Source organism: Salvelinus fontinalis, chromosome 7 (assembly GCF_029448725.1).
Source record: "Salvelinus fontinalis isolate EN_2023a chromosome 7, ASM2944872v1, whole genome shotgun sequence".
Lineage (NCBI taxonomy): Eukaryota > Metazoa > Chordata > Actinopteri > Salmoniformes > Salmonidae > Salvelinus > Salvelinus fontinalis.
The window spans coordinates 48,284,741-48,311,035 of NC_074671.1; the positions used below are offsets into that span (position 1 = coordinate 48,284,741).

The 26,295-nt window shown below is 42.7% G+C and overlaps 1 protein-coding gene across 5 annotated transcripts in view; it reads left to right on the forward strand.

Moving 5' to 3' along the window:
* The first annotated feature begins 7,973 nt into the window (after window positions 1-7,973).
* Window positions 7,974-26,295, forward strand: part of LOC129859563 (signal transducer and activator of transcription 1-alpha/beta-like) — a 31,307-nt gene continuing 12,985 nt past the window's right edge. For 2 of the 5 annotated variants that reach the window (XM_055929461.1, XM_055929463.1), the window contains exons 1-8: window positions 8,490-8,582; window positions 8,817-9,006; window positions 24,849-24,976; window positions 25,178-25,322; window positions 25,490-25,585; window positions 25,749-25,835; window positions 25,955-26,033; window positions 26,136-26,227. In XM_055929461.1, coding sequence (XP_055785436.1) covers window positions 8,887-9,006; window positions 24,849-24,976; window positions 25,178-25,322; window positions 25,490-25,585; window positions 25,749-25,835; window positions 25,955-26,033; window positions 26,136-26,227 — 747 coding nt within the window. In that variant the 5' untranslated portion in view covers window positions 8,490-8,582; window positions 8,817-8,886. Of the gene's footprint in view, window positions 8,055-8,489; window positions 8,583-8,816; window positions 9,007-17,932; window positions 18,136-24,829; window positions 24,977-25,177; window positions 25,323-25,489; window positions 25,586-25,748; window positions 25,836-25,954; window positions 26,034-26,135; window positions 26,228-26,295 lie in introns of those variants that run through there. The other 3 variants (XM_055929462.1, XM_055929464.1, XM_055929465.1) reach the window with 3 other exon arrangements.

Genomic DNA, 26,295 nt, shown 5'->3' on the forward strand with positions numbered 1-26,295 from the left:
GTCACGTGGTTATGCCCATTTATGTACATCCGGCCCTGATGTTCTCACGCTATCGAGTGAGTGCTTATGTAACCTGATAGTGCATCTGTTTAGGGTAAAGCATGTGTTTGCACTGAAGCTGTCCTGGTGATTGATGTGTAGTGACCTTGTTGAACTGTGGAATGTGTTTGAACATTTGAAAGAGTAGGGCAATGTTGTAGTGAGCTTATGTCTCTGCTGTTTAGTGATCTTGAATATGAAACAGTCATTTCCGGGGGGGTAGGTATTGATAAGTATAAGTAAAGAGCTGTGAACACTACGAGCGACAAGAAACCTCGAGAGATAAACCACAGAAGACTCTAAAGAAGAAAGAAATAAAACATGACCAATTATCGATGTATTGTGTTTTTAGGCTGGGCCGAATTCAATTGTTTAAATGCCACCAAAAAAGTTAGTTCGTATGTATTTTCAAAAGCCTGCACAGAGGTCAACTATTTTGTGCCTGTATTTGGCTTTAGGTGGAGAGAATACTTTAAAGTCCTTGAAATGATCAAACATGTGGAAACTCTTTTCCAGCATCGTGAACATTTGCGTCGATGGGCGCTTCTGTCTTCAAGAACATGGGCCTAAAGGCAAGAAGGTTGATCTATCGTGGAAAAGAAAACATTCGAAACAAGGAAGGCGCTGGAGATCAAGGGGGGAAGAGACAGTGTCTGAACCGGTCTCATCTTGACGATGGGGATTTAGAGATGGATGGTGGTGGTGGTTTACAATAGATCATTCCCAATGCCCCTTTTCTCTAAGAAAATAATTACTTATAAAACATGTATATGTAGGATTGTTCAATAACAATGTGTAATATGTATGCATTTCAGTACTAAAGATTTAAGAAATGTAATTTACATTGAATGAAATATCAGGCTCTCTTCTCTCTCTCTCAGGCTATGAAAAAGATATGACATTGACTCCTTAGTGTTGAACTTTACCCCCTCTATAGCCACCCTGGTTATTATATGACCCTGATGGTCATCTACGAAGGTTGGAACATCTTGAACAACAATAAGGGGCACGTGTACTCTTAAATGTCCACTCAGCACAGCCCTCGGAGCATGGTTCCTCCCTAGTTTTAATCCTAGGTTTATGACTTCTAGGGAGTGTTTCCTAGATGCTGTGCTTCGGCATATGCATTGATGGGTCTTAGAATGTATTCGTCGCATGGGACAAATACAGTTTGATTTGATTTGAAACACACCACCAGGCTGTGTAAGGGCTATTTGACCAAGAAGGAGAGTGATGGTGTGCTGCATCAGATGAGCTGGCCTCCACAATCACCTGACCTCAACCCAATTGAGATGGTTTGTGATGAGGTGGACTGCAGTGCAATGGAAAACCAGCCAACAAGTGCTCAGCATATGTGGGAACTCCTTCAAGACTGTTGGAAAAGTATTCCTCATGAAGCTAGTTGAGAGAATTCCAAAGAGTGAGCAAAGCTGTCATCAAGGCAAAGGGGGGTTACTTTGAAGAATCTCAAATCTAAAATATATTTAGAAAATATAAAATATATTTTTTGGTTAACACGATTCCATATTTGTGATGTCTTCACTATTGTACTACAATGTAGAAAATAGTCAAAATAAAGAAAAACCCTTGAATGAGTAGGCGTGTCCAAACTTTTGACTAGTGCTGTATACAATTCATTTAAATGATCATTGCATTTTTTTATTCACAGTACAATGTCATGGTCAAATGTCACTGTTTAACCTCATCGTAACCAATTATGACCCCTCTTACCCTTCTCTTGAACTTCAGCTTGAAACACATCTCTACAATCAGCACCTTGTAGAGATGTTTCATGTTCTAAAGTGGGAGAAGGAAAAACATTCACTTACTGACTATACTTGAAACACAGACCTGTAAATAGATTATCTATTACAGATTGAGAATAAAACACCTCACCTCTGTTTAAGAGTGTCACGCCCTGACCTTAGTTCCTTTGTTATGTCTCTATTTTGGTTTGGTCAGGGCGTGAGTTGGGGTGGGCATTCTATGTTTTTGTTCTATGTTTTATATTTCTATGTGTTTGGCCGAGTGTGGTTCTCAATCAGAGGCAGCTGTCTTTCGTTGTCTCTGATTGAGAACCATACTTAGGTGGCCTCATCCCACCTGTGTTTTGTGGGTAGTTGTTTCCTGTTGTGTGTCTGCACCAGCCAGAACAGTTTCGGTCGTTATTCTTTGTTATTTCAGTGTTCATTTAATAAATATGGACACGTACCACGCTGCACCTTGGTCCTCTCCTTCCAACAGCCTTTACAGAACGACCCACCCCCAACGGACCAAGCAGCGTGGAAAAAAGGAGGAATGGACATTCTGGATGGGAAGGGATCCTACACATGGGAGGAGATCCTGGCTGGAAGGGATCACTTCCCATGGGAACAGGTGGCGGCAGCCAGGAGAGCGGAGGCAGCAGGAGAAGGGAACCAGCGGTACGAGGGAACACGGCTGGCAAGGAAGCCCGAGAGGCAGCCCCCCAACATTTTGGGGGGGAGATTGGTGGGCTCAGGTAGGAGACCTGAGCCAACTCCCCGTGCTTACCGGGTGGGGCGTCGTACTGGTCAGGCACCGTGTTATGCGGTGGAGCGCACGGTGTCTCCAGTACGTGTCCTTAGCCCGGTGCGCTATATCCCAGCTCCTCGCATCGGCCGGGCTAGAGTGGGCATCGAGCCAGGAGGGATTGTGCCAGTCCTGCTTTACAGACCTCCAGGACGTCTCTACGGCCCAGGATATCCTGCGCCGGCTCTGCGCACTGTGTCTCCAGTGCGTCTGCACTGTACGTGCCGGGCCAAAGTCACCATCCAGCCAGGACGGGTTGTGCGCCTCCACGGCCCAGTGCATCCGGTACCTCGGCCAAGCCCTAACCCTCCTGCATGTCTCCCCAGCATGGTGAGTCCTGTGCCTTCTCCCAGAGCCAGGCCTCCTGTGTGTCTATCCACTCCAGTGATGATCCATGGCACGAAGCCTCCAGCGATGATCCATGGCACGAAGCCTCCAGCGATGATCCATGGCACGAAGCCTCCAGCGATGATCCATGGCACGAAGCCTCCAGCGATGATCCATGGCACGAAGCCTCCAGCGATGATCCATGGCACGAAGCCTCCAGCGATGATCCATGGCACGAAGCCTCCAGCGTCGATCCATGGCACGAAGGCTCCCACGTCGCCCTCCTGTCCGGAGCAGCCAGAGTCAGAACCAATGCTAGTCTGTGTGTTTCTGTCACGTTCGTCGTAATGAGCGGACCAAGGCACAGCGTGAGTTGAGTTCCACATACTTTATTATCCAGTGAAACAACCAAAAAAACAATAAACATAATACGAACGTGAAAGCCATAGTGCACAAAACACTAACATAAACAATATCCCACAAACGCAGGTGGGAAAAATGGCTACCTAAATATGATCCCCAATTAGAGGTAATGATTACCAGCTGCCTCTAATTCGGAACCATACAAACCACCAACATAGAAATACAAACTAGAAACCCCCCTAGTCACGCTCTGACCTATACACCATAGAGAATCCAGAGGCTCTCTATGGTTAGGGCATGACAGTACCCCCCCCCCCCCCCCCAAAGGTGCGGACTCCGACCGCAAAAACCTGAACCTAGATGGGGAGGGTTAGGGTGGGCAACTAGCGTCGGTGGCGGCTCCTCTGAGGGACGTAGCCCCCGCTCAGACCGCGGATCTAGCCTTGAAGCCGGAGCTGAACCGGACTGAGCACCGGAAGGCTCCGGCCATGGAGCCTATTTGCACATAAAGACGATTTCTCACATAATTAATTTGACTCACAAAAAAAAATCCCACCATGTCGAACGAACAAATTGTCTGGTCGGCATTTATACAATTTTACCAGCATTTCATGTTTCCATAGCGCGGCCGTGACTTGTTTCATACGTCAGGTAATTAATATGCATTAAGTTAAAACTGAATTTCCTTCTCCTTTGTGAGATGTTGCTATAAAGGCTGTAACACCACTGTTATAAAAAATTGATTGCCTTACCTTTGATGAGGGAAAATAAATCACAGAGAAGACTTCTCTGTTAAAATGTACAGCCAGTAGGCTACAAAAATCACAAAGGCAACAGTCTGGAAGGCAGTGAAACCTGCATCCGGAAATAAGTATCTGTGTTTAAGATTCCATCTGGGAATTTCATCAGCATTTTCTCAGGTTTTATGCAGCATTCACGTGCTAGTCGAAACTAGGAAATGTCTGACTTGCTAACTGATTGAACACGACACGTGTATAACTACAACTTCCGAGTTTCCAGGTTCCGGCTAGTACATGAACGCTGCATCATGCCACGGTAAACACCCACACTAACCACTTTTCCATCCGCAGTTTTTATGTGAGTGCAGTCATGCGTATAAAAAATGATAACAACAGCTGTGATGGAAACAGGAATTTTCGGGACAATTTTATAAATCCGGACAGATAATTTGTTCATCGCATGGTGGGATCTTTTTGTGTCAGTCAAATTAATGATGCGACAAATGTCGGTGGAAACACCTTTCTGCGCAAATATTGATATAATAACCATCATATTAAAGTAAACTTGGAGTCACGCGATGATATGGTGTGTGATGGTCCTTCTACTTCTATGAGTTTTAATGACTCCAACCTAAGTGTATGTTAACTTCCGACTTCAACTGTATGTATACTGTAGCTAAGAAAGTAATACTAAGTGTATGTTGTGTAGTAAAATGTTAGTAGCCCATGTGCTTCACCCTAATAATGTGGTGTATTTTCACCTCTTAATTTCACCTAATGTTCTGACTTGGTGGTACACATGTAGCCTATAACCTGTATTTGAGAAATGTAATCATCCAATATTGTAAGAGCTTTCATTATTTATTCTACGATTCTGACTTGGTGTACAGGGAGAACACTGTCAGAACGGCTCATGTTCTGAATTCTGTCGCCGTACATTTTAAAAGTGCTAAACAAATAGTTATATTGACTATGTCCATCCTAGCTCGCTCATTAATGTCTTAATCGAAATTACAGATTGCCTCTAATCCGCTTGTCATCCCCTTATGTCATAGTTTGTACATCTCAATCGTCATTAGAAACCACATTTGTTTAAGCAAGTCAGCCATATCAGCTATGCTTTTTTTAAAGGCAGTAAATGAGGCTGAATGAACTGTTCTGCTGCCAGACAAGGCTCCGCTGATAGCCAGGTGTAGCAGTGATAAGATGTTGGGACTGCTGTTAGGACAGATTTATGTAGGCCCTAACAGTTTGTGGGGACCGTTTGTCACCGTTATAGTGCAATTAATGTATTGTTTAGTATCGTGTAGTGGCTTTGCTGGCATGCATCCCACATTTTTTTTTTTTTTTTTGTCCCACCAAGATTTACATGCTAAAATCGCCACAGAACATTTGCTATTTAATGCAACAGTTTTTGTGATAAAATTACAGTAGAGTTGAAAATGAGATGAAAACACAATCGACTTTAGATTTTTATTCTGCACATAAAAAAACGTACGTGAAAAAGTAGACGTACATTTTGTGTGCACTATGTCATCGGGCACTGATTTGTATCCACAACAACTCATTTTGGTGGAAACACACATAGGCGGAAATCCCAGGGGGGACGGGGGGGACACGACCCCCCCATCCTGGGGAAAATATGATTTGTCCCCCCCAATATATCACTGTAAACATAACTATGTAATTTCAAAAATATTAATAATACGCAATGAAAGCACTTGTACTGATTATAGACACTTAATAGCGCGTTTTTAAATTTCACAAGATTGCGACCCCCCCGCCCTTTGCCTCACAATGGTTTGATCCACTGCCAGTTCTTTAGCTGGCAAGGTAATAGAGGGCTCGTATCTACTGTCCGAAAGGCACTCAATGTACGTAACTGACGTGAGGTAATTCAGTCAATCGCGCTTTAGCAATGTATATATTTTTTTCATGTTGCAGGGTTCACACACTAGCTGAATTTGCAGAGCTAGCGCGCAAACTAAAGCAAACATTAACTATCAAGCTAGCTAGTACCTATTCCATTTATGTGGCGTCGTCAAAGATGGAATATTTGCTATCGTCAGTTTATTCCAAGATTAGCATGCAGCTGTAGTGCTTCAAAGTCCCTGTGATAAGGTTAGCGATAAACTGAAGTCCAAACTGAACAAAACTACACTCTCTTATACCATTGTCTTAAATATATTTAATGGTCTCGTTGCAAAAGCTAAATTGTCGCTAGTGAATTTTTTATTTTTTTCACCTTTAACCAGGTAGCAAAGATTATAGCAAACACCCCAGAAACGGAATTGGTGCTCGCTAGCTTTGCAAATTCAGCTATTGTTGGAAGCCTGCCAATATGAAACAAACTATGTTAAAATTTCAAAACGTTGCAGCATGTGTTGTGTAAATGTGTGTGTGCAGCTAGACCGGTCAGCCAGCCAGCCAGCCAGGTAGAAAAATGTCAGAAAAAAGTCAAAAGACGGACATCAGAGTATTTTTCAGTACACCAAAACGCAAAGTAAGAACTCTAGTAGCCTAATATCTCAAAGACCAGTTGATAAAATGTTCATAAGAAAGAAGTGAAATGCTAATGGAAATATTTCACAATGATGTCATTAGGCAGAGCAGGCAACAGATGGCACACAGACAGCAGAGCTGGGGACAGATATGCAGGGACAGACTGGCAGAGACAGGGAGTCTCAGGTAAGTTTGTTGAGTCTTTGTTTGGCAACATTATGAAAGGTTCTCAATTTTTTTGATTTGTAAAATAGGGACATAATTGGAAAATGCCATGAATACCCCCACTCTCAATTTAAACTGGTGACTGAACCAAGACTTGTTTAAGGCAATGGTATTGCTGTTGTGATTAATTGTGTAGTTTTGGGTACCGGTAGTTAGGAGTATAGCAAACACCTTATTTCTTTTCTAGGAGACAGACTGTGAGTCAGTGAGGGTGGTGAAAGGGAAAGAGCCAAGGAGAGAGACTTGAGGACAGTGTCACAGCCACGGCAGGACCAGGTGTCACCCTTGTTGCCAGCAGCACCAGTATAGGGGACAGTGGCACAGCATCGTCCAGTTACCTCAGTGATGACACAAAACCATATCAGCCACACCCACAATTTATAGAACCGCAAACTCTTGCAAACGTTTCAAGAGAGAGGAACACTGCACTGATAAGGAACATTGCTATAACTATTATTAGTAGTAGTATTATAATGATTTAAACAAGTTGGGACAACCCTTCAGTTAACTACTGTACCTAACAATTATCCAGTAGTAGTGATTATGGTCCCTCAATATACATTTAACATATTACAACATAGTCTATGTGTTACAGCACTACTTTTGGTGTCCCCCTCAGGAATTGCTCCTGAGAAAATTTCATGTAATTGTCCCCTCCAAGGTTGATATCAGATTTTCGCCCCTGGAAACACACCACAGGTAAATTCATATTTTCTTTAAGTGGATTCTAGAATATTCGCATGAAATCTGTTGCCAATAGGATGGAAACATTGGCCAATTACTGGAGCATGTACTATAGCATTTTAAAATAGTCTTATCTCTTTAAAACTGAATCAAAACATTCATCTCTAATGCAGCCAATCAGAATCATAAAAGGGGAGATTATAAAAAAGAGTCATTAAAATACTTGTCACTGTGCTATATAGACCTGGAATACGCTATTCTGTACAAAGTGGGATTAAAAAGACAAGTGACAGGAAGCAATTTATTCTGTACCTTACACTCATAGGTTCATTTGGCACCACCATGGGGATGAATGGTGGGGACCAAGCCAACGTAAGAACACTGGATGGAGAAGTACAGCAATGCTCAACCTGCGAGATCAGAGAACAGAGCAGACTAATGAAACTCCACAACATCAGATTCTCAGCATTCTGAGGCTCGAGCAGGCTCCAAACATCAGCGGAGAAATGATCAGGCAGCTCTTACCGAAAGCGCCCATCCTGACACAATATATAGACCAGTATGAGCATCGTGTGGAGGATGGGGAGCGTGCCACCACTGAAACGATCATAACCATGGCAAAACGTAAGTAATTAAGTATTTGCTCATACAAAAGTGAGTAGTTTATGCCTGCCATGCGCCATGGAACCAGAAAAGTGTGTGTTTAAATTCACCAGTGTGCGGTGCGTAATTGGGTTCCAAATGGACAAAACTGGGACTTATTCTAACTCTTCTCTTTTTCCTGGACCAATGTCACAACAAGACGGAATAGCATCTTGTTGTTTCTTCAATCTCAGACCGAAGATTCGACCTAACAACATTTTACATGCACAACTTTGGGTGCACCTGCTGCCGGCTGACACCGTCACAACTGTCTTCTCGCAAATCTCCCGCATAAAGGCAACCACTGAGGGAAACTTGCGCATACGGATCATCTCCCTGACGATTGATTTGGCTTCTGGTGCAAGCTCTTGGCAAAGTGTAGACATCAATCAGTTACTCAAAACCTGGCGTCATCAGCCAGAAACTCATTATGGTCTCGAGATCAAAGCTTATGATTCGAAAAGGCAGGACTTGGCTGTCACAGTGGCAGAGTTGGGAGAAGAGGGACTGGTAAGTACAGGCCTACGGTGTATGAATGTAATTATATCTTAATGATTTGGAATGTGGTTTTGCCTTTAGGCCTCATAATCATGTTGGTTACAAGGTTTAATAAAATATATTAATAACCATGTATAAACATAAATCCATCCACAGAGGAGATTTCATTCCATCAGAGTTATGCCACCAGATGTTTGCAGTGCTGTTTTGTTTTGGATTTCATTCTTATTGTCATTCCATTCACAGCAACCCTTCATGGAGGTGAAGATATTGGAGAACCTAAAGCGTTCCCAGAGGGACTCAGCCCTGGACTGTGATGAGGAGTCCTCAGAGACGCTGTGTTGCCGCTACCCCCTCACCGTCGACTTTGAGGCCTTTGGCTGGGACTGGATCATTGCCCCCAAACGCTACAAGGCCAACTACTGTTCTGGAGAGTGTGAGTACATGCACCTCCAGAAGTACCCCCACACTCACCTGGTGAGCAAGGCTAATGCCCAGGGTACCACAGGGCCCTGTTGTACTCCAACTAAGATGTCCCCCATCAACATGCTCTACTTCAACCACATGGAGCAGATCATTTATGGGAAGATACCATCTATGGTGGTGGACCACTGTGGCTGCTCCTGAGAGGGAGGATGAGAGGACAGGACAAAACGCACACGCACATTGTGTTGTGTAATGAGTTAATAAGTTATCCCAAAGTGAACCCTCTTATAAGAATCCATTATATTTTTGCATAAAAGGCTACAAGAGACATGTGGAGTTTGAAAAACATGAGCCCTTTGCTCTGAGTGAGGACATGAACTGCTCATACTCTCCCCCCTGAGGTTAGTTCCGCAATGTGGCTGGAACTGCTAGATATATTTAAGGACACATAACACAATTGTCATGGGCGTGCAAAATCTGCACTGAAACAGATGTCCCCGATATTGTGGATCACAGGATTTTGGAACAGCTTGGTGGTCCTCAGAACACAGTGTCACATACAGAGCTATTCTATTAGCCTACATGAATTGAAACCAAAAATGGTATGTTCCTTATGTAGCTAAATGTTTCAGGCCTATAATCATATTATATTGTGATCAGTTTAGCCTACAGATTATGCTAGACATAATATGTTTGGCATTAGAGCTTTCCTAGTACCATATCAACTCAAATGAATTTATATTTGGCACATGGTCGAATATTATTGCACTGTTGGAGCTAGGAAAACAAGCATTTCACCAGACCTGCAATAACATCTGCTAAATATGTGTATGTGACCAATAATTAAGGTTGCACATTTTGGGGATTATTCAGAGGTGGAAACTTTCTGTGGGAATTAACGGGAATATATGGGAATTAACAGAAATATATGGGAATTAACAGAAATATATTCTAATTAATATGAATACCATTTAAAGGGAGATTTTTTGCATTGGATATATTTACCATATCATATGGAGAAAGAAACATAAAGATTTTACCTTATCATGAGTAAGGTTTATTGCAAATGATGAAATCCTTCCAATTGAATTCTTTTTAACTATTTAGTTACAAATGTAACTTTAATTAAATTAGTTGACTCTTCACGTGGGATGATTTCACTGAACAACAAAAGAAAGGGAATATTGAATGATCTCCAATGATCCATCACATCTCCCAAAAACGTTAGTCTAGAAACTAAAGCTTTGGTTGTCTTCCTCTCAGGCTTCCATGTCTTCTCCCTGGACCTCCTCAATGTCCACCTCTTGAGCATCAGACTCTGAGGACTCATCTTCACTGTCACTTTCCAACCTTGTTGAGCATTGCTCGTTGCCTCAAATTTGCCTGGATGGCCACCAATTTTTCAACCCTTGTATTGGTCAGCCTGTTGCGTGCTTTGCTATGTGTGTGTTCCCAAACAAGGACCAATTGCGCTCTGAGGCGGCTGATGTAGGTGGGATTTGGAGGATGATGGATGCAACAGGGGAAAGAGCCTCACAAGGTCCCTTCCACCAGGTGGCTAATGAGATATCTTGGCACGACTGGCATATTGCATCTCCATCCCAAAGCCCTTGCTTGGAAGTGTACTTCGCTAGACTACCAAGAACTTTGCCCTCATCCAGGCCAAGGTGGCGAGACACAGTAGTGATACCATAGGCCTTGTTGATCTCTGCACCAGACAGGATGCTCTTGCCAGCATACTTGGGGTCCAATATGTACGCTGCGGCGTGTATGGTTTTCAGGTAGAAGTCTGCACGCTTTTTGATGGATTTCAGAACTGCAGTTTCCTCCGCTTGGAGCAACAGTGAAGTGGGCAGGGCAGTACAAATGTATTTTCTTACATCTGCAAGCAGAGTCTGAACATCAGACAGGATAGCATTGTCTCCCTCAATCCGTGCAATGGCTACTGCTATAGGTTTCAGGCTGCTTACCACTCTCTCCCAAAGTACATCACCCAGGAGGATCCTCTTGATGGGGCTGTCCATATCGGCAGACTGATATGGCCATTTCTTAGAGAGAGTTCTCCCCCTCCAGGAGACTCATAAACATGATGACAACACCACCCCAACGGGTGTTGCTGGCAGCTTCAATGTGGTGCTCTTATTCTTCTCATTTTGCTTGCTGAGATAGATTGCTGCTATAACTTGATGACCCTTCACATACCTAACCATTTCCTTGGCTCTCTTGTAGAGTATATCCATTGTTTTCAGTGCCATGATGTCCTTGACGAGCAGATTCAATGCATGAGCAGCACAGCCAATGGGTGTGGTGTGAGGGTAGGACTGCTCCACTTTAGACCAAGCAGCCTTCATGTTTGCAGCATTGTCTGTCATCAGTGCAAATACCTTCTGTGGTCCAAGGTCATTGATGAATGCCTTCAGCTCATCTGCAATGTACCTACCGGTGTGTCTGTTGTCCCTTGTGTCTGTGCTCTTGTAGAATACTGGTTGAGGGGTGGACATGATGTAGTTAATTATTCCTTTCCCACGAACATTCGACCACCAATCAGAGATGAATGCAATACAGTCTGCTTTCTCTAGGATTTGCTTGACCTTCACTTGAACTGTTGAACTCCGCATCTAGCAAATTAATAGATAAAGCATGTCTGGTTGGAGGGGTGTATGCTGGGCAAAGAACATTCAGAAATCTCTTCCAATACACATTGCCTGTGAGCATCAGAAGTGAACCAGTTGCATACACAGCTCGAGCAAGAAATTCATCAGCATTTTTCTGACTACGTTCCTCCATTGAGTCAAAGAAACTTCTGATTCCAGGAGGACCATGAGCTGTTGCTATCGATAAGGTGTCTGGTTCATCATTTTCACCTCGAATAGAAGTAGAGGGACTTTTGTCAGAGGTTGCTTGCTGTGAGTGCTGAGGGAACTTTATGCACTTGGCCAGATGATTCTGCATCTTTGTTGCAGTATTTGCAAATGTGCACAGCTTTTCCTTCTACGTTAGCTGCAGTGAAATGTCTCCACACATCAGATAGTGCCAGTGGCATATTCTTGTAAAGATTAGACAAAAATGTGTAAAGAAAATAAAAATAAATTTCCATGTACAGATAAATAGTTAAGCAGTTAGATTAAACAACTCCTTTGTAAGATAAATGTTTTAAAATTAAACATGTATGGAAACAGGTGAATTAACACTCCTCAGTTAGTAGGCTCAAGCAAGCTAAAACCCACATGGTAGCAAAAACTAACTATCAGAAACTGTTAACAGGTTAGAAATGATTTTATCACACTTTGCTGTAGGTTACTATATACTAGTTAACAAAAAATAATGTATTTCATGTCAAATATATTCAACCCACCCAGTATTGTAATCAAAACTTACCAGAAAGCATGTAGTCCTTGGCTCAGACAGTGTAGTAGTGTGGGCTCAATAGCATCTCATTAGTGTGCAAGATCTTGAGAATCAGCGTACATGTGATAGAAGAGTGCACTGTGCATTCAGAGGGTTGCAATTCCATTGAATTGGTGATAGCTTAACCAAAATATGTCACAAGACCTAGAATTTCCTTATGTGTATCCCACAAAAAAAGGTTCACATTGATAAGCTAACTTTTTTGATGAATTTAAGCAAAATTCCCCAAATTCTAGGGTTTAACTTTCCAGAAATGTTCTGACCCTTTGACTCCAACCCTACCAATAATTGTATTTTATTTTATTTACTACTGGTGTAAACATTAACGTGAAATGCTTGCTTACGAGCCCTTCCCAACGATGCATGAGTTTCCAAATAATAATACAAATTAAATAGTAACACAAGAAATAAAATACACAAGAATGGAGGTACAGTTGAAGTCGGAAGTTTACATACACCTTAGCCAAATACATTTAAACTCAGTTTTCACAATTCCTGACATTTAATCAGAGTAAAAATGCCCTGTCAGGTCAGTTAGGATCACCACTTTATTGTAAGAATGTGAAATGTCAGAATAATAGTAGAGAGAATGGTTTATTTCAGCTTTTATTTCTTTCATCACATTCCCAGTGGGTTAAAAGTTTACATACACTCAATTAGTATTTGGTAGCATTGCCTTTAAATTGTTTAACTTGGGTGAAACATTTTGTGTAGCCTTCCACAAGCTTCCCACAATAAGTTGGGTGAATTTTGGCCCATTCCTCCTGACAGAGCTGGTGTAACTGAATCAGGTTTGTAGGCCTCCTTGCTCGCACACGCTTTTTCAGTTATACCCACAAATTTTCTATAGGATTGAGGTCAGGGCTTTGTGATGGCCACTCTAATACCTTGACTTTGTTGTCCTTAAGCCATTTTGCCACAACTTTGGAAGTATGCTTGGGGTCGTCCATTTGGAAGACCCATTTGTGACCAAGCTTTAACTTCCTGACTGATATCTTGAGATGTTGCTTCAATATATCCACATAATTTTCCTTCCTCATGAAGCCATCTATTTTGTGAACCAGAGGACATTTCTCCAAAAAGTAAGATTTTAGTCCCAATGTGCAGTTGCAAACCGTAGTCTGGCTTTTTTATGGCGGTTTTGGAGCAGTGGCTGATTTCTTGCTGAGCGGCCTTTAAGGTTTTGTCGATATAGGACTCGTTTTACTGTGGATATAGATACTTTTGTACCTGTTTCCTCCAGCATCTTCACAAGGTCCTTTGCTGTTGTTCTGGGATTGATTTGCACTTTTCGCACCAAAGTATGTTCGTCTCTAGGAGACAGAACGCGTCTCCTTCCTGAGCGGTATGACAGCTGCGTGGTCCCATGGTGTTTATACTTGTGTACTATTGTATGTACAGATGAACGTGGTACCTTCAGGCGTTTGGAAATTGCTCCCAAGGATGAACCAGACTTGTGGAGGTCTAAAAATAAATTCTGAGGTCTTGGCTGATTTCTTTTAGTTTTCCCATGATGTCAAGCAAAGAGACACTGAGTTTGAAGGTAGGCCTTGAAATACATCCACATGTACACCTCCAATTCACTCAAATTATGTAAATTACCCTATCAGAAGCCTCTAAAGCCATGACATAATTTTCTGGAATTTTCCAAGCTGTTTAAAGGCACAGTCAACTTAGTGTATGTAAACTTCTGACTCACTGGACTTGTGATACAGTGAATTATAAGTGAAATAATCTGTCTAAACAATTGTTGGAAAAATTACTCGTGTCATGCACAAAGTAGATGTCCTAACCGACTTGCCAAAACTGTAATTTGTTAACAAGAAATTTGTGGAGTGGTTGAAAAACAAGTTTTAATGACTCCAACCTAAGTGGATGTAAACTTCCGACTTCAACTGTATATACAGGGAGTACCAGTACCAGATTAATGTGCAGAGGTACAAAGTATTTCAGGTAGATATGTACATGAAGGCAGGGTAAAGTGACTAGGCATCAGGATAGATAATAATGTTTGTGTGTTTGTGTTGTTTGGGTATGTGTGTGTGTGCATATGTAGTGGATGTTTATGTGTATGGGTTTTGTGTGGGAGTGTCAATGTATTGTGTGTGAGTGAGTATATGGTGTGTATATATAGTCAAGTGAGTGTGCATAGGGTCAATGCAAGCTAGGGTCAGTGCAGATAGTTTGGGTACCATTAATTGACAATTTAAATCAAATCAAATTGTATTTGTCACATGCGCTGAATACAACTGGTGTAGACCTTACAATGATATGCTTACCTACAAGCCCTTAACCAAAAAATAATAAATAAAAGTAACAAATAATTAAACAGCAGCAGTACAATAACAGTAGCTAGGCTTTATATAGGGGTACCGGTACAGAGTCAATGTGCGGGAGCACCGGTTAGTTGAGGTAATTGAGTTAATATTTACATGTAGATAGAGTTATTAAAGTGACTTATGCATAGATAATAACAGAGAGTAGCATCAGCGTAAAAAAGGGGGGGGGGGGGGGGGTCAATGCAAATAGTGTGGGTAGCCATTTGATTAGATGTTCAGTAGTCTTATGGCTCGGGGGTTAGAAGCTGTTTAGAAACCTCTTGGAAGTAGACTTGGCGCTCCGGTACCACTTGCCGTGTGGTAGCAGAGAGAACAGTCTATGACTAGGGTGGCTGGAGTCTTTGACATTTTGTAGGGCCTTCCTCTGACACCATCTGGTATCAAGGTCCTGGATGGCAGGAAGCTTGGCCCCAGTGATGTACTGGGCAGTACGCACTACCCTCTGTAGTGCCTTGTGGTTGGAGGCTGAGCAGTTGCCATACCAGGCAGTGATGCAACCCGTCAGGATGCTGTAGAACCTTTTGAGGATCTGAGGACCCATGCCAAATCTTTTCAGTCTCCTGAGGGGGCATAGGTTTTGTTGTGGCCTCTTCGCGGCTGTCTTGGTGTGCTTGGACCATGTTAGTTTGTTGGTGATGTGGACGCCAAGGAACTTGAAGCTCTCAACCTGCTCCACTACAGCCCCGTCGATGAGAATGGGGGCGTGCTCGGTCCTCCTTTTCCTGTAGTCCACAATCATCTCCTTAGTCTTGATCACGTTGAGGGACGGGTTGTTGTCCTGGCAACACACGGCCAGGTCTCTGACCTCCTCCCCGTATGCTGTCTCATCCCCTTATGCTGTCTCGTCGTTGTTGATGATCAGGCCTACCACTGTTGTGTCATCTGCAAACTTAATGATGGTGTTGGAGTTGTGCCTGGCCATGCAGTCATGAGTGAACAGGGAGTACAGGAGGGGACTGAGCACACACCCCTGAGGGGCCCCTGTGTTGAGGATCAGCATGGCGGCCATGGAAAGAAAGATCTCACAGTCATCTGGAAAAACAGGGTCTTTCACACAAGGCACAGTCTTATATTCCTCGAAAACAGGCATTTAGCTCGTTTGGGAGTTCTGCATTGCTGGGCAACTCAGCTGGGTTTCCCTTTGTAATCCATTATTGTCTGCAAGGTCTACCACATGCGACGAGCGTCGTAGCCAGTGTAATAGGATTCCACCTCCCTCCTTGTCCTTTTACATGTTTGACGTCTTGTCGGAGGTCGTAGCATGCTTTCTTGTATGTGTCCATGTATGTGTCCCATTCCTTGTAGGTGGTAGCTCTAGCATTTAGCCCAGCGCGGATATTGCCTGTAATCCATGGTTTTTGGTTTGGATAAGCTATGTTAGTATAGTCACTGTGGGGATAACATTGTCGATGCGCTTATTGCTATATCAATATTCGGAGGATTTTGTTATCATTATTAGAACGACAGATTTGTACCTTGTCAGCTCGGGGATTCAACCTTTCGGTTACTGGCCCAACGCTCTAAAGCCCCTGGACCCAAGCCCGTAGGGGGCCCGAAAGGCAAAACAGGACAAAAGAAAACATAGGAGCCCGCTCTCAATGTTCAAAATACACCAGAGAGCATAATTTCCCCACAGAGGATCACTCGTTTCTAAAGAATAACTGTGGATTATTTGATCAAAAGCACATACATGTAACTGCCAGAATAAAGGAAACATAAAGGATCTTAATAGGATGTTGGGCCACCACAAGCTACCAGAACAGCTTCAATGCGCCTTGGCATATATTCTACAAGTGGACCTAAACCATGCCAGGAAGATGCACCCCACACCAAAACAAATCGTTTCTATGCCTCATTTACTCAAGTGTTTCCTTTATTTTGGTAGTTACCGGTATTCCATTGCCGGTGTTGCATTGCCATATAACCTATAGAAGGGTTTTGGAACCTCTTACCATGGCAATTTGACTGTTAAACTCGTGGGTACGCTGGTAATGGCTGCCAGTCCTGACTTGAATGGGAACTGTCATCTATGGATTATATTTATATGGTTTGTTGCCGGCTGTCAGTTTGCATTTTACAAATTTCTAAATACATTTGCGGGAAAAACTTTTTTTTCATCTCATAAATCAAAACAGCAGCACTGTATAGGCCTACTTATAGTATCTTCATCAATGGGTGAGTCAGTGTGCCACTTGAAAGTTTATTTAGTACCCTACTGTAACCTATAATACATATACTGAACAAAAATATGAATGCAACGTGTAAAGTGTTGGTCACATTTTTCATGAGCTGCAATAAAAGATTCCAAAAATTGTCCATACATTTTCCAAAAAGCTTATTTCTTTCAAAAACTGAGGAGTATTTCTGTCTTTAGTAAAGCCCTTTTGTGTGGAAAAATTCATTCGGATTGGCTGGACCTGGCTCCCCAGTATGTGGACCTGGCTCCCAAGTGTGTGGGCCTATGCCCACCCATGGCTGCGCCCCTGCCCAGTCATGAGAAAATTAATAGATAATAATTATTTATTTATTTAAATTGACAGATTTTTTACATTGACAGATGAAGTGAAACTCAGTAAAATCTTTGAAAATGTTGGGTTTATATTTTTGTTCAGTATATATATTTCCTCCAAATATTGTACAATATGTGTTCTCGCTTCATTGGGCTGGGCTATTCTTTGAATTCAGACCAAATCGTTTGTATTTATCTCAGTTGGTCATAGTCAAAGTAGACAATCAGTATATATCTATATATATAAACTATGACTAATAAATCGGGTCCTGCCCTTTTCCCCAGTTTCAGCAAAGAGGCTATAGCTACTTTCAGTTTCCCTGAAAACACGTGGTAAACCCTTGGCTGTTCTGCTGTGTGTTCTCCTTTCTGCTTTCTGAGCCAGCAGATAATAAAGCATTTGCTTTAGATGGTTTGCTCATGTTTTGGGGAAATTTGCGATGTGGTCAACAAATACAAACACATAATATATCTTTGATTACCGTTAATGAAAACTGAATTTTACCATTGTCTTCTAATATCCAGGAAAATACTTCAAATGGACGGCGAAGGATATCAAGGGAGGTTGTTTATCTATCAGAACAGCCCTGTACGGTTTTGACTGCCAGCAAACTCTGCGTCTTGATTGGCTATCGAAAAAGAGTCTGAGTAACCCTGATCATATGCGAAACTCCTATTGGAGAAGACATTCTTCTGTATGTGGGCGTCATCAGGCTGTTATGCTACAGATAGAACCATAAGATTCGTTTTAAAATATATATTTGGTTACGCTGTTTGATGTTGTTAGTGATCTGACTCTACTTTTGCAGCGGATCTGCAACAGGAAACCATAATTTCTTCAAGTATTTCGTTCGTGATTTGTTGTCCATAGTCAAAGTAAAAGGTAAGGCGATCTATAATTTATAAGTGTTGATGACAGCTTCTATATCAGCTCACTAGAAAGGAGAAGGAAATCAACTACTTCAAAGCACTTGCAGTCTGTGTTTGGAAACGAGGAAGGACCTTTTTGTGTTGAGAACGGGGAAATTAGATTGTGGTCTGAAGCTGAAAAACGTGAAGTTGCTCGATCCCCGTCGAGGGAGGAGCTGATGTTTTGTATATGACGGTAAAACATGCTTATGGTGACAATACAATGTGTTGGCACCTTACATTTTCGCATAAAAATACTATATTTCAACAGTCTGCGCAGGCAAATTTGCTGAACTGCTAAACTTGGAACCAATCACAACTCCCGTACATACCCCTCGCGATGAAGGCAGCCAATGGCCTGCTTCTATCTTCGATGTAAACACAGCCTCTTGTGCCAACCGCAAGCTGCTGCCTGGAACATATATATATATATATATATATAAAAAATATATATTTATTTGACCTTTATTTAACCAGGTAGGCAAGTTGAGAACAAGTTCTCATTTACAATTGCGACCTGGCCAAGATAAAGCAAAGCAGTTCGACACATACAACAACACAGAGTTACACATGGAGTAAAACAAATATACAGTCAATAATACAGTAGAAAAATAAGTCTATATACAATTTGAGCAAATGAGGTGAGAAAAGGGAGGTAAAGGCAAAAAAAAGGCCATGGTGGCGAAGTAAATGTAAATATAGCAAGTAAAACACTGGAATGGTAGATTTGCAGTGGAAGAATGTGCAAAGTAGAGATAGAAATAATGGGGTACAAAGGGGCAGAATGAATAAATACAGTAGGGGGAGAGGTAGTTGTTTGGGCTAAATTATAGATGGGCTATGTACAGGTGCAGTAATATGTGAGCTGCTCTGACAGCTGGTGCTTAAACCTAGTGAGGGAGATAAGTGTTTCCAGTTTCAGAGATTTTTGTGGTTCATTCCAGTCATTGGCAGCAGAGAACTGGAAGGAGAGGCGGCCAAAGGAAGAATTGGTTTTGGGGGTGACCAGAGAGATATACCTGCTGGAGCGCGTGCTACAGGTGGGTGCTGCTATAGTGACCAGCGAACTGAGATAAGGGAGGACTTTACCTAGCAGGGTCTTGTAGATGACCTGGAGCCAGTGGGTTTGGCGACGAGTATGAAGCGAGGGCCAGCCAACGAGAGTATACAGGTCGCAGTGGTGGGTAGTATATGGGACTTTGGTGACAAAACGGATGGCACTGTGATCGACTGCATCCAATTTATTGAGTAGGGTATTGGAGGCTATTTTGTAAATGACATCACCGAAGTTGAGGATCGGTAGGATGGTCAGTTTTACAAGGGTATGTTTGGCAGCATGAGTGAAAGACGCTTTGTTGCGAAATAGGAAGCCAATTCTAGATTTAACTTTGGATTGGAGATGTTTGATGTGAGTCTGAGAGGAGAGTTTACAGTCTAACCAGACACCTAGGTATTTGTAGTTGTCCACATATTCTAAGTCAGAACCATCCAGAGTAGTGATGCTGGACGGGCGGGCGGGCAGGTGCAGGCAGCGATCGGTTGAAGAGCATGCATTTAGTTTTACTTGTATTTAAGAGCAGTTGGAGAGTTGTATGGCATTGAAGCTCATCTGGAGGGTTGTTAACACAGTGTCCAAAGAAGTGCCAGAAGTATACAGAATGGTGTCGTCTGCGTAGAGGTGGATCAGAGACTCACCAGCAGCAAGAGCGACATCATTGATGTATACAGAGAAGAGAGTCGGTCCAAGAATTGAACCCTGTGGCACCCCCATAGAAACTGCCTGAGGCCCGGACAACAGGCCCTCCCGATTTGACACACTGAACTCTGTCAGAGAAGTAGTTGGTGAACCAGGCGAGGCAATCATTTGAGAAACCAAGGCTATCAAGTCTGCTATATAGATATAGCTATCTCCCAAAGACTGAAACAGGATAAATACACAACATCACCAAAAGTATGTGGATACCACTTCAAATTAGTGGTTTTGGATATTTTAGCCAAACCCGTTGGTGTATAAAATCGAGCACATAGACAAACATCGTCAGTAGAATGGCCTAACTAAAGTGAAGAGATCAGTGACTTTAAACGTGGAACCGTCATAGGATCCCACCGTTCGCAATGATGTGTAGTAACAGGTGAGTGGTTGCCCGACACAAGGTTGCTGGAGTGGAACGAAAGATGGCGGAAGCGGATGATGAAGTGGATTCTGAATACAATGGCGGTAGAATCAAGGAGATTTGGAGTATTGTCCAAAACAATGGAAAACGGAGCAAAGTAGTGTAACCACAGTGACGAAAATAGTACCCGCAAAACACCAGTCTCAACGTCAACAGTGAAGAGGCGACTCTGGGATGCTGGCCTTCTAGGCTAGTTCCTCTGTCCAGTGTCTGTGTTCTTTTGCCCATCTTAAATCTTTTATTTTTATTGGCCAGTCTGAGATATGGCTTTTTCTTAGTAACTCTGCCTAGAAGGCCAGCATCCCGGAGTCGCCTCTCCACTGTTGACATTGAGACAGGTGTTTTGCGGGCACTATTTAATTAAGCTGCCAATTGAGAACTTAAGAGGCATCTGTTTCTCAAACTAGACACTAATGTACTTGTCCTCTTGCTCAGTTGTGCACCGGGGCCTCCCACTCTTTCTATTCTGGTTAGAGACAGTTTGCTCTGTTCTGTGAAGGGAGTAATAAACATCGTTGTACGAGATCTTCAGTTTTTTTGGTAATTTCTTACGTTGTATAGCCTTTATTTCTCAGAATAAGAATAGAATGACGAGTTTCAGAATAAAGTCCTTTGTTTTTGACCATGTTGAGCCTGTAATCGAACCCACAAATGCTGATGCTCCAGACACTCAACTAGTCTAAAGAAGGCCAGTTTTATTGCGTCTTTAATCAGCACAACAGTTTTCAGCCGTGCTAACATAATTGCAAAAGGGTTTTCTAATGATCAATTAACCTTTTAAAATTATAGACTTTGATTAGCTAACAGAAAGTACCATTGGAACACAGGAGTGATGGTTGCTGATAATGGGCCTCTGTACACCTATGTAGATATTACATTAAAAATCTGCCGTTTCCAGCTACAATAGTCATTTATAACATTAACGATGTCTACACTGTATTTCTAATCAATTTTATGTTATTTTAATGGACAAAAAATGTGCTTTCCTTCAAAAACAAGGACATTTCTAAGTGACCCCTAACTGTTGAACGGTAGTGTGTGTGTGTATATATATTTATGAACTAAGCAAAAAAAGAAACGTCCTCTCACTGTCAACTGTGTTTCTTTTCAGCAAACTTAACATGTGTAAATAGTTGTATGAACATAACAAGATTCACCAACTGAGACATAAACTGAACAAGTTCCATAGACATGTGACTAACAAAAATTGAATAATGTGTCCCTGAACAAAGGCGGGGTCAAAATCAAAAGTAACAGTCAGTATCTGGTGTGGCCACCAGCTGCATTAAGTACTGCAGTGCATCTCCTCCTCATGGACTGCACCATATTTGCCAGTTCTTGCTGTGAGATGTTACCCCACTCTTCCACCAAGGCACCTGCAAGTTCCCGGACATTTCTGGGGGGAATGGCCCTAGCCCTCACTCTCCAATCCAACAGTCCCAGACATGCTCAATGGGATTGAGATCCGGGCTATTCGCTGGCCATGGCAGAACATTGACATTCCTGTCTTGCAGGAAATCACGCACAGAACGAGCAGTGTGGCTGGTGGCATTGTCATGCTGGAGGGTCATGTCTGGATGAGCCTGCGGGAAGGGTACCACATGAGGGAGGAGGATGTCTTCCCTGTAACGCACAGCGTTGAGATTGCCTACAATGACAACAAGCTCAGTCAACAAGCTGATGCTGTGACACACCGCCCCAGACCATGACGGACCCTCCACTTCCAAATCGATCCCGCTCCGGAGTACAGGCCTCGGTGTAACGCTCATTCCTTCGACGATAAACGTGAATCCGACCATCACCCCTGGTGAGACAAAACCGCGACCCGTCAATGAAGAGCACTTTTTGCCAGTCCTGTCTGGGTCAGCGACAGTGGGTTTGTGCCCATAGGCGACGTTGTTGCCGGTGATGTCTGGTGAGGACCTGCCTTACAACAGGCCTACGAGCCCTCAGTCCAGCCTCTCTCAGCCTATTGCGGACAGTCTGAGTACTGATGGAATTATTGTGCGTTCCTGGTGTAACTCGGGCAGTTGTTGTTGCCATCCTGTACCTGTCCCGCAGTTGTGATGTTCGGATGTACTGATCCTGTGCAGGTGTTGTTACATGTGGTCTGGCACAGCTGTCCGTCCTGTTTCCTTGTAGCGCCGTCTTAGGCGTCTCACAGCATGGACATTGCAATTTATTGCCCTGGCCACATCTGCAGTCCTCATGCCTCCTTGCAGCATGCCTAAGGCACATTCACGCAGATGAGCAGGGACCTTGGACATGTTTATTTTGGTGTTTTTCAGAGTCAGTGGAAAGGCCTCTTTAGTGTCCTAAGTTTTCATAACTGTGTCGTGTCGGTGATCAGGCCTACCACCGTTGTGTCGTTGGCAAACTTAATGATGGTGTTGGAGTCGTGCTTGACTATGCAGTCATGAGTGAACAAGGAGTACAGGAGGGGACTATGCACGCACCCCTGAGGTGCCCCTGTGTTGAGGATCTGTGTGGTAGATTTTATTTATTTTTATTTTTTATTTAACCTTTATTTAACCAGGTAGGCAAATTGAGAACACGTTCTCATTTACAATTGCGACCTGGATGTGTTGTTACCTACCCTTACCACCTGGGGGCGGCCTATCAGGATGTCCAGGATCCAGTTGCAGAGGGAGGTGTTTAGTCCCAGGGTCCTTAGCTTAGTGATGAGCTTTGAGGGCACTGTTGAATGCTGAGCTGCATAATGTTGGATGCATTGGAATATAATATTTAGGTTGTTTAAATTATTAACTTCCCCACTAACCTTCTAAAAGTTGACGGTGCCAAAATCTAGTGTGAGACATGTTTCCGGTAATGTTCGTTTCATGCATATACATTTTAACAAAGCACATCATCAGAAATAGTTTTTCACCATTTATTGACTATGGAGACAAGTAGCGAAGGTGGCTTAGGCAGTATTTGAAGTATCTAAATATAGTGTAACCGATCAATCAATGTCGTCTATATTAAGTACCGTGGAGGGAACAATCTTACAATGTTGCTGTCCATACATGAGAGCTTTACCATCTATGCCAAAAGCCCGAGCCTCTGCTAGAGAGTAGAACTGTCGTCAACGCATGATTCGGTATTTCCCCCTTCTCTCTAGGAGCATTTGTGTGCCCAGGCCCCATAGGCGTATCACAGATCCCACCCTGGTCACTAATGTAGCTAACCGATGTAGAGAGAGACAAGTACCTTAGCAGAATGCAATCTAAAGCTTGTGTGGTCTAGAGACGACAGCTCGACCATCTATGGCAAAAGCCTGGGCTGCTGACGACAACAATATAATTCTCCCCGCTGCATGTTACAATAGTAAAAGTATCTGTTTTGTCATGTGTTAAACTGATTCTACATTGAATTTAGTCTTCGAAATGTTCAAGTAACCATGTGTATCTGTAGTGGGTGTTCTTCAACTCTAAAATGCCCTAGACTGTCCAAGACAAAATCCACAAAGAAAAGACAACAGGCAAATGTATATGTGGTCCCAATGTCTAAATAGTGACAGCAGGGCTGGTTCAAACTGCAGTAGCAGGGTTCTCCTCACAGGTCCATGAATCAGCCCATGATTAGCACTTGTTGATCTCTGGGAGCAGGACACATGAGAGCTGAATTGATAAAGTCACAGCAAAGGAATGTAATTTGTGAGCTAGAAAATGAACATTCTGACAGTCTGAGGCAGGGTGCTCTGCAATCATCCTAGTCCAGCTATTGACAGGGATAATGTGGCGTTTCGTATGTGGATCCTTCCTTGATGACCGTATTAGATGTACACTACTTGTCCAATAGATTTTTGTGGTCTTAAATTATTACTTTGAATTATTACTCCCGGAATGACATGCTAGCTAGTGATAAACCTACATGATCTGTTACTGCTAGCTAGCAACATATCTTGTTATTAGCAAGCTAGCTACATTACTAAGGTTGCTGTGTTCTTGGTTGGGAGTCGTTTTACAGCTTGCGTTGGCGCTATCATGTTTCTATAACTAAATAGTTCAAAAATAAATAGACTTGATACCTGATAGCAGTTTGTCGGACGAAGATTGCTCTTGAGATGTCACCAGCTGTCACCAGCTGTCTACTACCTTAGATACGGACACCGTGACTGGCAGACGTGATCAGCAGAGAGAGTACCATGAATAGTACACACGTTTTGAACATAAAAGTATGTATTTAAATGTTTGTGTTCAGAAGAAATAAATACACACTATGTATAAACCAGCTCCTCCCTCGACAGAGATCGATCATCTCGAAAACTTAAGCAGATCCTGTCGCTTGCTACGGGCCATCACCTAAAGGGGTCCGGAAGGACCTTTACCTAGAACAGCAAGCTGATACAGGCCATATTGTAACCAAATACACGTCTCAAATCTAACGGTTATTGCTACCAGGTGCATTGATCCATGTTATAGTAGTTCCTGTCTCAATCTTAAACAATATGAATATCTTCATTTATTTCATTGCCTCATTTCATAACTCAAGGTTACTCCTCCTTGATCAGATGGCCCAGTGGTGCCAGCTGCAACTACTGGAGTCTAAATACCTGGAGCAGGTCGACCAGCTCTACGATGACTCCTTCCCCATGGACATCAGACAGTACCTCAGCAAGTGGATTGAGAGCATCGACTGGTAAGCAGTGATGGGAGGAGAGAGTCTGCTGTATTTAATAGATAAATAAAGATTCTATTCTACTATATTCGGATCTATGCCATTCTATTTTAGTGATGCTGAGAAGCTGCTGTATAATGGATAAATAAAGCTCTAATCTCTCTACTGTTATCTATTCATATCCTTCATCCGATCTCTTCCCCTGTGATTGAAACACTGTAGGGAAAATGTGGCTGTTCAGGACTCCTTAGCAACAGTACGTTTCCATGACCTCCTAGCCCAGCTGGATGATCAACACAGCCGCTTCGCCCTGGAAAACAACTTCCTGCTACAACACAACATCCGCAAGATCAAGCGAAACCTCCAGGTGTAGTATGAGCTCAGTCGCGTCTGTGCCAGTGGCCTTTACAAGCAATAGAGTTTGGATGTTACAGTAATGATCTATAATAACTATTTTTTTGTTTTATTCTGGTTATGACCCCAGTGTCTGAATGGTTTTGGGGATTTATAGTAATAAAGTACACTCTTTCACAGGACCACTTTCAGGAGGACCCCGTTCACATGGCCATGATCATCTCCAGAAACCTGAAGGAGGAGCAGAAGATTCTGGCTGCTGCCAAAAGCATAGAGGTGCCTTACACAGACTTTTATTGACATGCATTGTATTTTTACAAAATCACCACACGTCTTTCTCTATCCATGCTGTCAGATATTGTAGGTGATACATAACTGTATATCGGAGTGTTTTACATGCTTTAACTGTGGCGTTAAATGAACAGTATTTTCTTCTCAGACCGACAGAGAAAACACACAGACTAGCATGGTTCTGGAGAAACAAAAACTGGACAAGAAAGTCAAAGACATGAAAAACAGGGTTCAGGTGAGGGATCATTTCCATCATATACTATTTGTTGATTTCCGTCAGTGATTTGCAGTACATGTTCATGCATGTCAGGTTTTGCCATCTATCTGATCCAACGTGTTTATCTCACTTGCTAGGAAGTGGATCAGAATGTAAAGTCTCTGGAATACCTTCAAGACGAGCATGACTTTAAGGAAAACAATCTTAAGAACAGAGGTGAGGCGTTTTATTCTCTATCTGTAGTAGATCATCTATTTACAGGAATCTGTGTTTCAAGTATAGTCAGTAAGATAAAGTTTTTCCCTTCTCCCACTTTAGAACATGAAATGAACGGGCTGACACCGAAACAGCTGGAACACGAGAAGCTGCTGATTGCAGAGATGTGTTTCAAGCTGAAGTTCCAGAGAGTGGTAAGAGGGGTCAGGATGAGGTTAAACGGTGACGTTTTATCATCACATTCTACTGTGAATATTAACCG